Source organism: Scyliorhinus canicula, chromosome 10, assembly GCF_902713615.1.
Source record: "Scyliorhinus canicula chromosome 10, sScyCan1.1, whole genome shotgun sequence".
NCBI classification, from domain to species: domain Eukaryota; kingdom Metazoa; phylum Chordata; class Chondrichthyes; order Carcharhiniformes; family Scyliorhinidae; genus Scyliorhinus; species Scyliorhinus canicula.
In genome coordinates, this window is record NC_052155.1 from 116,553,453 (window position 1) to 116,568,786 (window position 15,334).

Genomic DNA, 15,334 nt, shown 5'->3' on the forward strand with positions numbered 1-15,334 from the left:
TCTCACTGCAGTACAGTGTATGACCACACGAGGCTGATGCAGAAGCTGGTGCCATGGACATCCTTGCATCTCAGGGCCAGTGTAGTTTGCAGCCAGTGACCTGTAAAATTCTCTTTGGGTGGCATTTTCTGCTACTGCGTTCAGCATCAGGATCTATGTTATTTGAGTTCAGTGTGTCACTGGAAAATCCCGTGCGTCCTTTATCATTCTCTCAGTTAACCCTGCCTTTCAGCCTCCTCCACTCCTATAAGCCCCTATTGTCCACTCCTTCCACTTCCGAATTGTCTCTCCACATCGGGGCTCTTGTCCTTAAAGAACGCTTCTTTTTAAAAATCACCTCCCCTCCTCCCTGTTGCTCACAACCTCTTCCTTTGTACTCATCCCAAGCATCCGTCTGTGACCTGTGGCTACATGGACTCCATCAGCTGAATTGGCTCCTGTACCGCAAGGACATTTGCTTCTTGCTTTATCGGGATTTCAATTGTTCACCAACGATGGCATTAGCTGGTGACTAAAGTACAAACTTGTGTATCCAGGAGCCGGTACAATGTTACAGGTGTATGGAATGGAACGTGTCTGCACGCTTTGCAAATTGGTCAGCTGAGTTGAGTCCAACACGGATTTTATTTAAAGCATGTTTTCAGTCTGTTCCATATTTAACTGGGAAACAGTATTGAGAGACATCCAGTGATATTCTGTCTGGCCGTGTTTTTAGTTCATCAGTTATGGCTCCTGTTTCTGAAGTGGAAATTTTAAGTTTAATTTCCTATCTGAGGTCATGTTAGGTTTTGAACAAGTGAACTGTGTCATATTGAGCCTGTTAATCTTTATAGCGCTGCAATGCATGCAATGCTCACAATGGGTCTGAAGATATAAAATAAACAAATAATCCTGAGTTACACCCTTTAAACAAGTGAACTGTGTCATATTGAGCCTGTTAATCTTTACAGCACTGGCATGCAATGTTCAAAATGCTAACAATGGGTGTGAAGATATAAAATAAACAAATAATCCTGAGTTACACCCTTTAGCAAGACGCCAATTTAGAAAAGTCCTTTAAGAACCCCACTTCTTGCTGCATCCAACCCTGGAAAATTAACTATTACCCCAAACTGCACTCTAGAGGTCCTATCTGCCTACCCTTTTACCGGCCATGTCCCATGCAGACACGGGTAGAATGGACAAACTCCACACAGACAATTACCCAAGGCCAGAATTGAACCCGGGTTACACAATTGCTTTGGCCCTTTATCACAAACTGAAAACTAACCTGGAGGACAAAACCAAAGGTAACTTGCAGCTCCTTTACAACCCATTTCTTTGAACCTTTCACCCCTAAAATCCTCCAACAGTTCAAGATGCTTATGGATTTCCTTGTCAATAAGGTGGATTCCATCTGTAATCTGCCTCTTTCTTCCCCTTGCCCACAAACACCTCCCCTCAGGCTCCTCCTTGCCTCAACCACGATGACTACTTTTCCTTCAATGAAGTCCCCGACCTGGCTAAATTTTCGAACATTTGCTCCAGAAAATCACTGGGGGGGGGGGGGGGGGGGGGGGGGTGGATTTGAATAGTATTCTGAACGCGAAGTTGGATCGGTTTAAGCCAAAGTTACTGGCCCCTTTGGGAGTAGCAAGGGAACTGACAGTATTCATCAAGGTGATTGGGGGGGGGGGGGGGGGGGGGGGGGGGGGTCTGCATTTTTTTTTTTTTTTTTTTTTTTTTTTTTGCACCCTGAGGGGCAGGGAATTCTCCTTTTTCTCTCCTGTGTGTGCATAATGTGCATCAACGTTTTGGTGATGGAGAGGTCTACGCTGCCAGGCGTGAGGGAAGCGGAATACTTTGCGAGTCATTTCAGGTCATGCTCCACACCTGGTGGATGTGGCTTTGGAGATGGAATGGCTCAGCGGCCAGCATGGAGCTTGGATGTGGGATTGTTAGCAGATTTGGGATTGCGTGTGAAGATGGCTACGGTGATTGATGAGCATTTGGATTTTGTTTATCGTCATGCGTACCAAGGTACAGTGAAAAGTATTTTTTGCGAGCAGCTCAACAGATCATCAAGTACATGAAAAGAAAAGGAAATAAAAGAAAATACATAATAGGGTAACACAAGGTACAGATAACACCAGCATCGGGTGAAGCATACAGGGGTGTAATGTTAATGAGGTCAGTCCATAAGAGGGTCGTTTAGGAGTCTGGTAACAGCGGGTACGAAGCTGTTTTTGAGTCTGTTCGTGCGTGTTCTCAGACTTTTGTATCTCCTGCCCACTGGAAGAAGCTGGAAGAGTGAGTAAGCAGGGTGGGAGGGGGTCTTTGATTATGCTGCCCGCTTTCCCAGGCAGCAGGAGGTGCAGATGGACTCAATGGATGGGAGGCAGGTTTGTGTGATGGAATGGGCTGTGTTCACGACTCTGAGGTTTCTTGCGGTCTTTGGCCGAGCAGTTGCTATACCGGGCTGTGATGCAGCCAGATAGGATGCTTTCTATGGTTCATCTGTAAACGTTGGTAAGAGTAAATGTGGGCATGCCGAATTTCCTTAGTTTCCTGAGGAAGTATAGGCGCTGCTGTGCTTTCTTGGTGGTAGCACCGACATGGGTAGAGCAGGACAGATTTTTGGAGACGTGTACCCCTACGTAGAGTTGAAGAATAGGGAGGTGTCACCCTTGGTGCTGTGGGAGGTCCTAAAGGCGTTGGTGAAAGGGGAGATAATCTCGCATAAGGTGCAGGTGGATAGGGAAGAGAGGAAAGAGCAGCAAAGGTTGGTGGACAAGAGTTTGGAGGTGGATGGAAGGTACTTACGTGACCCCATTCCCAAGCTTCTGGCTAATAGAAAGAAGTTGAAGATAATTGACTGATAAGTCGGTGCGTCACTGCAGCGCTCGGGGAAGGGGGGGGGGGCTCTTGGCCGGTCATTTGAGATGGGAGGCTGCCTCCCAAGACTTGTTCAGATTCGGGAGGTGGACTGGTGCCTGTGCACTGTGCTTGAGGTGTTTTACAAGAATCTCTCGGTCAGATCAACCTGGGGAGTCAGATATGCGGGAGTTTCGGGACGGGCTAGAGTGTCCTAAGATGGAGGAAGAGGATCAGGAAGGGTTGGAGAAGACTTCCGGTTGCGGCTATGCGGAGCTAAGCCGCACGTTCGGCAGCTCCCGCTACTTAAGGACTTTTGGGCCGATTTGAGGGCCCCAAACGGCGCTGTTTCGACGAATCCCGGTGGGGGAAGGTGTCTAGAGGAGCATTCCCCATAATTTATGGTGCTCACCCGGAGTGGGACAAAGGAAAAAGCTGCAGCAGCTCCCCAAGAAAAGCGGGGGAAGGAGGACAAAATGGCAGCCGGCGGAACACCCGAGGACTGGTGGAAGTGGGCGCAGGAGCAGCAGGCCTCTCTTCTGCGCTGTTTTGCGGAGCTGAAGGCTGAGCTGCTGGACTCCCTGAATGCGACTACCAACAAGCTGCTTGGGACCCAGGCGGCGTCCATTCGGGAGTTGCAGCAGCAGGCCGCTGAAAGGGAGGAGGAGGCCGTGGTCCTCGTGGGGAAAGTGAAGTTCCACGAGGCGAAAGAATTTGAGGATCCTGGGCCTGGCGGAGGGGCTGGAGGGGTCGGATCTCCCGGCGTATGTGACCACGATGTTGAGCTCGTTGATGGGGGCGGGGTCTTTCCATTTGCCCCTGGAGCTTGAGGGAGCTCACAGAGTGCTGGCCAGGAGGCCTAAGGCAAATGAGCCCCCGAGGGCGGTGCTGGTGCGGTTCCATCGATTCAGCGACCGGGAGTGTGTGCTGCGCTGGGCCAAGAAAGAGAGGAGCAGCAAGGGGGAGAATTCGGTAGTGAGAATCTACCAGGACTGGAGTACGGAGGTGGCTAAGCGGCGGGCCGGGTTCAACCGGACGAAGGCGGTGCTGCATGCCAAGCAGGTCAGATTTGGAATGCTGCAGCCTGCGCGCCTGTGGGTGACATACAAGGACCGGCACCACTACTTCGAGTCCCCGGAGGAGGCGTGGGCCTTTGTACAGGCGGAGAAGCTGGACTCGAACTAGGGCCTGGGGACACACTATGGCCGTTGCTGTTTTCGCTGTTGCTGTTCTTTAACTTTGACATGTGTGTTTTTTATGCTGGTTTTCTTTTTGCTCTGTTTCCGGGTGGGTCTGTCTGTTGGGTATGGGTGTGGGGTATGTGGGGAATGTTGGGGGTTTGTATTTTATATGTTCTCTTCAGTACGGGGCTGGGGGTTGGGGTGAAACTGGATTTTGGGGAGCTGCGTCAGAAGGGTGGGGTGTGGCAGTGTGAAAGCGCGGGCGTTCCTCTGGTTTCCCGCGCCGCGGGGCAGGGGGGGCAGAGCTGGAGGTGGGGGCGTGGCCTCTACTGGTTTTCTTTCCCGCGCTGAAGCGGTGCCAAGGAGGTGTGGCAAGAGGGGGATGACCCCATGCCGGGAGGGGATGGGTTTTGGCGGGAGCTGCCGGGGTCAGCAGAAGTCAGCTGACTCACGGAAGTACCATGGAGGGTGCGTCGCAGCTAGGAGGGGTCCTAGCCTGGGGGGGGGATACCGGGTTGCTGCTGGAATGGTCAGGAAGGAGCTGGTGTGGGCCGGGGGTGGTAGAGGAGAGGCGGTATTGCCATGGGGAACGGGTCGGGCGGGGCGAGCTGGCCTGGGGAGAGCAGTCAATAAGCTATGGCTAGCCGGCAGGGGAGGGGGGCGGGTTGCCCTCTGATCCGGCTGATTACCTGGAACGCGAGGGGGCTGAATGGGCCGGTTAAGAGAACTAGGGTATTTTCTCATCTGAAGGGGTTGAAGGCGGACGTGGCTATGCTCCAGGAGACCCACTTGAAGGTGGCGGACCAGGTTCGTCTGAGGAAGGGGTGGGTGGGGCAGGTTTTTCACTCACTATTGGACGCGAAGAACCGGGGGGTGGCGATTCTGGTGGGGAAGATGGTGGCGTTCGCGGCGGCTGAGGTGGTGTCGGACAAGGAGGGCAGATATATTATGGTGAAGGGTAGGCTGCAGGGAGAAGGTGGTGCTGGTTAATGTATGTGCCCCGAATTGGGATGATGCCGGCTTCATGAGGCGCTTGTTGGGCCGCATTCCGGACCTGGAGGCAGGGGGTCTGATCATGGGGGGAGACGTTAACACAGTGCTGGATCCCCCACTGGACCGGTCCAGTTCAAGGACGGGTAGGGACCGGCGGCAACCAAAGTACTGAGGGGATTCATGGACTAGATGGGAGGGGTGGATCCCTGGAGGTTTGGGAGACCGAGAGCGCGGGAGTATTCCTTTTTCTCTCATGTCCATACGGTTTATTCACGAATAGATTTTTTCGTCCTGAGCAGGGGATTGATCCCGAGGGTGCAGGATGCCGAGTATTCGGCCATAGCGATTTCAGACCATGCTCCGCACTGGGTTGATCTGGAGATGGGGGAGGAGCGGGACCAGCGCCCGCCCTGGCGCCTGGATGTGGTGATGTTGGCTGATGAGGTGGTGCATAGGAGGGTCCGGAGAAGTATTGAGGGGTATCTTGATACCAATGACACAGGGGAGGTCCGGGTGGGGATGGTCTGGGAGGGTCTGAAAGCAGTGATCCGGGGGGAGCTGATCTCCATCCGGGCCCATAGGGAAAGGAGGGAGAGGAAGGAGAGGGAGAGGCTGGTGGGGGAGCTTCTGGATGTGGACAGGAGATACGCGGAGGCACCGGAGGAGGGGTTGCTGGGGGAACGGCGTAGTTTGCAGGCCAAATTTGACTTGTTGACCACCAGAAAGGCGGAGACACAGTGGAGGAGGGCGCGGTATATGACTATGGGGAGAAGGCGAGCAGGATGTTGGCGCATCAGCTCCGTAGGCGAGATGCTGCTAGGGAAATTGGTGGAGTGACGGATGGGGGTGGGAATGTAGTGCAGAAGGGGACAGAAGTAAATGGGGTCTTTAGGGACTTCTACGAGGAACTGTACTGGTCGGAACTTCCGATGGGGACGGGGGGATGGAGAGCTTCATGAACAGGCTATGTTTCCCAAGGGTTCAAGAGGAGCTGGTAGAGGGGCTGGGGGCGCCGATAGAGTTGGAGGAGCTAGTCAGGGGATTGGACAAATGCAGTCAGGTAAGGCCCCAGGGCCGGACGGGTTCCCGGTGGAATTTTATAAAAAGTATGCAGATCTGGTGGGCCCCCTGTTGGTGCGAGCCTTCAATGAGGCATGGGAGGGGGGGGCTTTGCCCCTGACGATGTCGCGGGCACTGATCTCTCTGATCTTAAAGCGGGATAAGGACCCCTTGCAGTGTGGATCATACCAGCCTATCTAGCTCCTCAATGTTGACGCCAAGTTGCTGGCGAAGATCCTGGGAACCAGGATAGAGGATTGTGTGCCGGGGTGATACACGAAGATCAGACAGGATTTGTCAAGGGACGGCAGCTCAACACGAATGTGCGGAGACTGCTAAATGTTATCATGATGCCGGCAGTGGAGGGGGAGGTGGAGATAGTCGTGGCGCTGGACGCAGAGAAAGCGTTTGATAGAGTTGAGTGGGGGTACCTGTGGGAGGTGCTGGAGCGGTTCGGATTTGGGGAGGGATTCATCAAATGGGTGAGGCTGCTCTACGCGGCTCCGATGGCGAGTGTAGTTACAAATGGAAGGAGATCGGAGTACTTTAGGCTCTACCGTGGGACCAGGCAGGGGTGCCCCCTGTCCCCCTTGCTCTTTGCACTGGCGATTGAACCTCTGGCTATGGCGTTGAGGGAGTCAGGGAGATGGAGGGGTCTGGTGCGGGGTGGGGAGGAACATCGGGTATCGCTGTATGCGGATGACCTGCTGTTATGTGTGGCGGACCCAGAGGGGGGAATGCCGGGGGTGATGGAGCTGTTGGCGGAATTTGGGGGCTTCTCGGGCTACAAGTTAAATTTAGGCAAGAGCGAGGTATTTGTAGTACACCCGGGAGATCAGGAGGAGGGAATTGGGAGGCTCCCGTTTAAGAGGGCAGTGAAGAGTTTCAGATATCTGGGGGTGCAGGTGGCCAGGAGTTCGGGGACTCTCCATGAGCTTAATTTTACCAGGCTGGTGGAGCAGATGGAGGAGGAATTTAAAAGGTGGGACATGGCGCCGCTATCGTTGGGGGTAGAGTGCAGTCCGTCAAAATGACGGTTCTCCCGAGGTTCTTGTTCCTCTTCCAGTGTTTGCCCATCTTTATCCCTAGGGCCTTTTTTTAGAAGGGTGACCAGCAGCATCATAAGCTTTGTTTGGGCGCATGGGACCCTGAGGGTGAAGAGGGTCTTCTTGGAGCGGAGTAGAGATGGGGGGGGGGGGGCTGCCGTTGCCCAACCTCTCGGGGTACTACTGGGCGGCCAACGTGTCGATGGTGCACAAGTGGGTGATGGAGGGGGGGGGGGGGGGGACAGCATGGAAACGGATGGAGAGAGCGTCCTGTGGGGATACAAGCCTGGGGGCCCTGGTAACGGCGCCGTGGCTGTTCCCTCCTGCGAGGTATACCACGAGTCCGGTGGTGGCGGCTACCCTCAAGATTTGGGGGCAGTGGAGGCGACATAGGGAAGAAGTGGGGGGCTCGATGGATGCTCCGTTAAGGGGGAACCATAGGTTCATCCTGGGGAACATTGATGGGGGATTTCAGGGTTGGCACAGAGCTGGCATCAGACAGCTGAGGGACCTGTTTATTGATGGGAGGTTTGCGAGCCTGGGGGAGTTGGAGGAGACATTTGGGCTCCCCCGGGAAACATGTTCAGGTATCTGCAGGTAAAGGCATTTGCTAGACGGCAGGTGGAGGGATTCCCTTCGCTTCCCACGAGGGGGGTGAGTGACAGGGTGCTTTCGGGGGTCTGGGTCGGAGAGGGGAAGATATCTGATATCTACAAGGTTATGCAGGAGGTGGAGGAGGTGGAGGAGGCGTCAGTAGAGGAGCTGAAAGCTAAGCGGGAGGGGGAACTGGGGGAACAGATCGAAGATGGGACATGGGCTGATGCACTGGAGAGGGTTAATTCTTCCTCCTCGTGTGCGCGGCTTAGCCTCATCCAATTCAAGGTGCTGCACCGGGCCCACATGACTGGGACGAGGATGAGTAGGTTCTTTGGGGGTGAAGACAGGTGTGTCAGGTGCTCGGGGAGTCCAGCGAACCATGCCCATATGTTCTGGGCATGCCCGGTACTGGAGGAGTTCTGGAAGGGGGTGGCGAGGACGGTGTCAAGGGTGGTGGGATCCAGGGTCAAGCCAGGATGGTGACTCGCGATTTTTGGGGTTGGGGTGGAGCCGGGAGTGCAGGAGGCGAAAGAGGCCGGTGTTCTGGCCTTTGCGTCCCTAGTAGCCCGGCGAAGGATTTTGCTACAATGGAAGGATGCGAGGTCCCCAAGCGTGGAGACCTGGATCAATGACATGGCGGGTTTTATTAAGCTAGAGAAGGTCAAATTCGCCCCGAGAGGATCGGTACAAGGGTTCTTTAGGCGGTGGCAACCTTCCCTCGACTTTCTGGCTCAACAATAGGGTACTGGGACAGTAGCAGCAGCAACCCGGGGGGGGGGGGGAAGAGATGATGACTATGTTTGTTTATTTAATTTTAATTTATTTTTAAGTTCTCTTGTTGGGGTTGGGGGGAATATGAGACATGCGTTGATACGGTCTGGGGGGGTGTGACAGTTGTTATGGGTTATTTTGTTGCATTTCATTGTTTGTTGTTATATTTTATATTTTCTGTAAAAAATTCCAATAAAAATTATTTTTTTTTAAAAAGGAAGGGTTGGAGAAGCCATTTGGGGTGGAGCAGGTTTGGACAGCTTTTGCGTGAATGCAGACTGGTAAGGCACCGAGCCAGATGGGTTCCCAGTGGAATTTTATAAAAGGTTTGCTGATTGGCTATTGCTGTTATTGGCTGAGATGTTTGAGGATTCGGTAGCACAGGGGTCTCTTTCATGGACAATAATGCAAGCGTCCATCTCGCTTTTGCTAAAGAAGGACAAGGACCCAGTAGAGCATGGACTGTACAACCCAATATCTTTAAATTTGGATGCAAAGATCTTGGCCAAGATCTTAGCGTTGAGGTTGGAGAAGTGTCTCCTTCAGGTTAATGGGAAGGATCAGACGGGTGAAGGGTCGGCAGTGGTCATTTAACGTGAGGTGGCTTTTAAACATGGCATTGTCCCCGGCAGAAGGGAGAGGTTATTGTGGCATTAGATGCAGAGAAGGCTTTTGATAGGGTAGAATAGAGTGGGGGTATTTCTTTGCGGTTTTGGAGCGGTTTGGGATAGGGCCTAAACTCAAGTGGAGGGCTCGGTTGTTGTACACGGCAGTGTCTGTACAAATAACGCAAGTTCGGGATACTTTTGGCTTCACAGGGGAACAAGGCAGGGGTGCCCCATGTCCCCCCTTTTGTTTGCATTGGCAATTGAGCCTTTGGTCATTGTCCTGAGAGCATCAGATAAGTGGAAAGGGATAATGGGGGGGGGGGGGGGGGGGGGGAAGAGAGAGAAACGCAGGTTCTCCTTGTATTCTGATGATCTTCTTTTGTACATGATGGATCCGATCCGTGCAATGGTTGATATCATGACGCTGCTCAAGTGGTTTGGGGCTTTTTCAGGATATAAATTGAATTGGGAGAAAAGTGACTGTTTTCCGGTCACTTCGCTAGGCAGGGTAGCTGTTCTGGGGGGGTTGCTGACCGTTCTGCTTAACGGGTTCCCATTTTAGGTACCTGGGGGTACAGGTAACTCGGGATTGGGCCCAACTCCAGAAGTTGAATTTTAGGAGTTTGGTGAGCAGGGCACCAGCTGACTTAGAGATTGGATAGTCTCCCTCGGTCATTGGTGGGCAGAATTCAGTCTCAGTAAAGATGAATGTTTTGCCATGGTTCCTCTTTTTGATCCAGGTTACCGGGGTTTCCTGCCGAAATCCTTTTTTTTGGGGGGGGGGGGGGGAGGGAGAAGAGGAGAGAAATTGATTTTGTTCTTTATTTGGGCGAGTAAAGCGGCTGAACTGGATATATTATTATTACTGGGCAGCAGATGCTGAGATTATGTTGGGATCCCGAGGCTGCATCGGTGCAGATATGGTTGGATTTAGCAGGAGATCGGGTTACGAGGTTAATGACTGCGTCGCTGTCATTTTTGCCGGGGAAATACTCAGCGAACCAGGTGGTGGCCTCCACACTTTTGTGGGGTGCGGGCGTCGCAGGCTGCGGCAACATTTACTGCCATCCCTAATTGCTTTTGAGGGGGCAGTTAAGAGTCAACCACATTGCTGTGGGTCTGGAGTCACATGTAGGCCAGATCAGGTAAGGCTGGCAGATTTCCTTCACTAAAGGGCATTAATTATCCAGATGGGTTATTATGGCAATCAACAATGGTTTCATGGTCATCATTAGACTTTTAATTCCAGGCATTTTATTGAGTTTAAATTCCATCACCTGCCACAGTGGGATTCAAACCCTTTTCCCCAGATCATCACCCTAGGTCGCTGGATTACTAGTCCAGCGACAATACCACAATGTCACCGCCTCCCCTACTGAAGATATGGAGATACTTTAGTACGCACTTTAAATTGGGGTGGTAGCGAAGCTGGCGCCGATCTGTGTGAACCACATGTTTGAACTGGAGAGGTTGAATGCTAGATTCAGTGGATGGGATAAGGGGGGTGGAAGGGATGAAGGACTTGTTTTGGAGGGGTGATTTGCGAGCTTGGAGGAGAAATTTGGGCTTTCAGAGGTGGATATTTATAGATGCCTACAGGTTCGCAATTGTGCGAAAAAATCTTTTTGACATTCCCAGTGGTGCTCCCGTCCTCATTGTTGGAGAGGGTTTTGTCACTGGCATCGGGGATTTATAGTAGGATTATGGTGGAAGATGCGGTGTCTGTGGAGGGGGCTAAGGCCAAGTGAGAGGAGAAGTTGGGGTCGGAGCTGGAGGATGCTGTGTGGTGCAAGGCTTCGTGTAGAGTGAATCATAGAATCCCTACAGTGCAGAAAGAGGCCATTCAGCCCATCGAGTCTGCACCGGCCCCTGGAAAGAGGAACCTACTTAAGCCCACGCCTTTACCCTATCCCTGTAACCCAGTAACCCCACCTAACCTTTTAGACACTTAGGGGCAATGTAACATGGCCGATTCACCTAACCTGCACTTCGTTGTACTGTGGGAGTAAACCAGAGCATCCGGAGGAACCCCACGTAGTAACAGGGAGAAAGTGCAAACTCCACACAGACAGTTACCCGAGGCCTGAATTGAACACGGGTCCCTGGAGCTGAGAGGCAGCAGTGCTAACCACTGTGCCACCGTACCGCCCCAAGTCATGTGCGAGGTTAGGGTTGATACAGTTGAAGCTAACGCATAGAGCCCATTTGACCAAATGTAGGATGAACAGGTTGTTTGTGGGAGTGGATAAGGATTGTGAGCGATGTGGGAGAAGTCCGGCTAACCATGTGCACATGTTCTAGTCGTGTCCTCAACTTGCGGGCTTTTGGATCTCCTTCTTTAGCTCCATGCGGCCGATTCTACAAATTGAATTGAAGCCCTTGGGGCCATATATGGGGTGTCATACCTGCCAGAGCTGCAGACACGGATGGTCTGGCCTTCGCCTCACTTGTTTCCTCAAAGGCAGGTGCTGGTGGGGTGGAGGTCAGCATCTCAGTGCGGCTGAGGAATCTTAATGGAGTGAGTTTTTTTATATCTCGAGAAAGTTAAGTACACGGAGGGGGGCAATTGAGGGGTTCTACCGGAGATGGCAGCCATTGATTCTGTACTTTAAAGAGCTAGTTACCATCAGTTGTTAGGTGATGGCTGTTGGGGGCTGTTATTGTTTCACTGTTTATGTATAACATTAAAAAAGTTGAATAGAAATATTTTTTTTAAAATCCTGATGTCTGTGACAAAGGCAAATTAACTCTGCTCACCCTTCGCAAACGATCTGCAGCTTTTGACATGGTGGACTATGTCTTCGCCTTTCAACGCCTCTCCTGTTGTCCAGCTGAGTGGGACTATACTCATCTGGTTCTGTTCTTATCTATCGAATTGTAGCCAGAGTACCTCCTCCATGCTCCTGCACAATTATCTGTGAAGATCGATCCTTTACCCCTTCCTATTTCTCAGCTATATGCTCCTTTACAATCTCCAAAAGCAAATCATTAGTTCTCACTTGCATACAGACAATACCCACCTCATCACTGTCTCTCCTGGCCCCTCCAATTTTGCTAAATTATCAGACTGCTCATCAGACATCCAATACTAGATGAGTGCAAATATCCTCCAATTAAATATTGGAAAGGCTGAAGCCATTGCCTTTGTTCCCCACTCCAAATTCCATTCACTATTTACTAACTCCATGTCACTCCCTGGACACTGTCCAATGTTGAATCAAATTGATGGCAATTTAGGTGTCATATTTGACAGAAGTATGCTTCCAACCACATATCCACACCATCACCAAGAATGCCCATTTCCATAACATTGCATGGGTTTGTCGTGCCATCAGGTCATCTGCTGCTGAAATCCCCATTCATGCCGTCATTACCTCTAATTTTGACGCAATCCTGGTTGCTCTCCTATATTCTACTCCCTGTAAACCTGGTGATCAGAATCTCCACTGCCTGTATCCTTATTTGAGCCAAGGCTCATTCACCTATCACCTTTGCGCTTGCTGACCTACATTGGTTCCTGGTCAAGCAACATTTTGATTTTAAAAATTTCATCCTCGTTTTTAAATCCCTCCACAACCTTATCCTTCCCTATTGTTGTAATCTCCATCTCCACAACTCTGATACGACACCCATCCAATTCTGGTCTCTTAAAATTGTGGATGTTCAATCACTCCACTGTTAGCAGTTGTGCCTTCAGCAATCCAGGCCTCAAATCCTGGAATTCCCTCAACATCCCTCTGACTATCACTCCATTGCTTTCAGATGCTAATTAAAACCTCAGAGCAAACTTTTGGCTACCTTCCTTCATATCACACTCTGTTGTTTGACATTGAATTGTGCTTTTAATGCTCTTGTGAAATATTTCTGGACATATCATTGCTACGTAAAGATATATTTATAATTTAAGACCTAAACTAGATCACCTCTCAACCTTGAAATTAAAGTTCATGTCTTCTATTTTCATTTAATTCTAAGCTTTAGTAGCATTGTGGTGAACATGCATGGCTCTCCCGCCAAACTAAATATATATTCCCTCAGGTTCAGTGCCCAAAACTGAACACTGTATTCGGGATAGGATATGAAAGCCCTCATGGCTCAGCAAGTCTATTTATTCCCTTTTAGATTCAATTACCAGTTTTTAAGGTTAGCTTTGTAATCTATTACATCATCCAACACAAACAAATTTACAAACAAAGTTGTGAAACTGGAAAAGAATTCATTCAAAATTTAGTGTGTCACCTATTTCTACTTAGTCATTTGTTAGTACAAAACTTGAGTATTGCTGAAGAAAGACATGTTGTCAAAGCTTTTTATTTTGCACTCGTCAAGACAATCTCAAGAATATCAATGTCAGAGTAAAAGCAACTTTATCCTGTATGAAAAGAGTACTAATTGGTTGGTAAGTGGACTCAAAGGACTACCATGGAGAGTGCATTGTATGGTGATGACAGTTAACTGCCTAGCATTGTTTGAAAATTTTAACTTGGCTGCTTAACTGATTGGTCAAGGCGTTTCTCTGAAGAATGAATCAGCAAATGGCTATTACTTATTTTGTTTAGCTGAAACAGGTGCAATTTGTGTACATGTTCTTTCTATCTGCAAAAGAACAGGGCCCTGTGTACTAATACATGTAGCTTCCCAGTACACGCAAAGGCAAAACACTACAAGCTTGACTGACAATCTTAAATTGGTTGTCAGCATAACTGTATCAAAATCAAACCAACAGCATATGTCCCTTCTGTTGTTCGCAACAATTATGATACAAACCATACCCAATCAGCCTCTGCCTGCAAAACACAAAACAAGTGCCCAACATTAGGTGTGATTCTGCAATCCTCTGTTCTAAAAATTATTCTGGCAACCAATTTAAGATTGTCAGTCGGGTTCACATGTGTCATATTTGGATGCACTGGGAAGCTACATATTTCAATACAAACGGCCATGCTCTTTGCAGACAGAAATAATATGTACACAGATTGCGTCTATTTCAGCTTAAAAAAAAAGTGATAGCCAATCGCCTCCTGACTTAAATTTTCAAACAATGCTTAACAGTTAACTATCAGTCACCATTAACAGGTGCATTGTCCGTGGCAACGTCTCTACCAATCCGATTCCATTTGTAAACCAATCAGTACTCTCTTCTCATACGGTATAATGCTGTTTGCCCTGACATTGGTATTCTTTAAGAATGTCCTGAGAGGTGCAAGACAAGAAGCTTTAACAAAATATATTTTCCATCAATACTTAAATTCATCTAAACATCATTTAATTTGTATTTAATAGAGCAGAACATTGAGGAAAAACAAATGTTTCACAGAAGAAAAACACAATATTTAACATTTGAACACCAGATCATGCTTCAAGTATCTCTACCTACCATGATACCACCATTTTGTTTTCTTTGGATTTTTATTGCATGTCCTTACATAAAATGAATTATCAGGAGGCCGCCTCTGTAATAAAGCAAATAGGATGTTTTTTTTTTAATGTATTTTATTCCAAACATATTCAAAAGTACAAAAACATAAATAAATCAGACGACATTCTCCATGCCTTCGTTCACCATTTGTGCAAGATTTTTCCCACTTTTCACCCCTCCCCTCCCTCACGACCAACAATTCTTCAAACATGATCATGAACGGTCTCCACCGTATCTCAAAGCCCTCTGCCGATCTCCTCAATTTGAACTTGATTTTTTTCCAGCCAGAGAAAGTCACACAGGTCCCCCAGCCAGGCCGCCACCCCCGGTGGTGATGTCGACCATCATTCCAACAGAATCCTTTGCTGGGAAACAAGAGAGGCGAAGGCCACGTCGGCCTTTCTTCCCTCCGTCATCTCCAGCATTTCCAATACCCCAGAAATCACCACCATAGGGTCCAACCCAGCCTCTACCCTCACAATCTTCGATAAGGTCCCAAACACCCCCTACCAGTATCTCCAACTTCTCACAGCCCCAGAAAATATCTGGGTGATTTGCAGGTCCTCGCGCACCCTTCTGCCATGCCCCGGGAGAACCCACTCATCCTCACACGAATCATGTGCTCCCTATGCACCACCTTAAATTCAATCAAACTCATCCTCGTACACAAGGTTAAATTCACCCTGTGCATCGCCTCTCTCCGCATCCTATACGCCCACCCCCCAGCTCTTCCTCCCATTTCTCCTCGAGCCTTACCACCTGTGCTCTCCCCTGCTCCCCAGCCAACCGTAGGATATGGTTAATACT

At 49.8% G+C, this 15,334-nt stretch overlaps 1 protein-coding gene across 7 annotated transcripts in view; it reads right to left on the bottom strand.

Annotated features, from left to right (window-relative positions):
• The window catches only part of flj11011l (probable ubiquitin-conjugating enzyme E2 W-B), a 120,099-nt gene that overhangs the window by 16,152 nt on the left and 88,613 nt on the right, over positions 1 to 15,334 (bottom strand). For 6 of the 7 annotated variants that reach the window (XR_005462118.1, XR_005462119.1, XM_038809623.1 and 3 more), the window contains exon 5: positions 14,486 to 14,561. Coding sequence is in view for 5 of the 7 variants with exons in the window: in XM_038809623.1 (XP_038665551.1) it covers positions 14,486 to 14,561 (76 nt within the window). In the remaining 2 variants the exon portion in view is untranslated. Of the gene's footprint in view, positions 1 to 13,403; positions 13,896 to 14,485; positions 14,562 to 15,334 lie in introns of those variants that run through there. The other variant, XM_038809625.1, reaches the window with a different exon arrangement.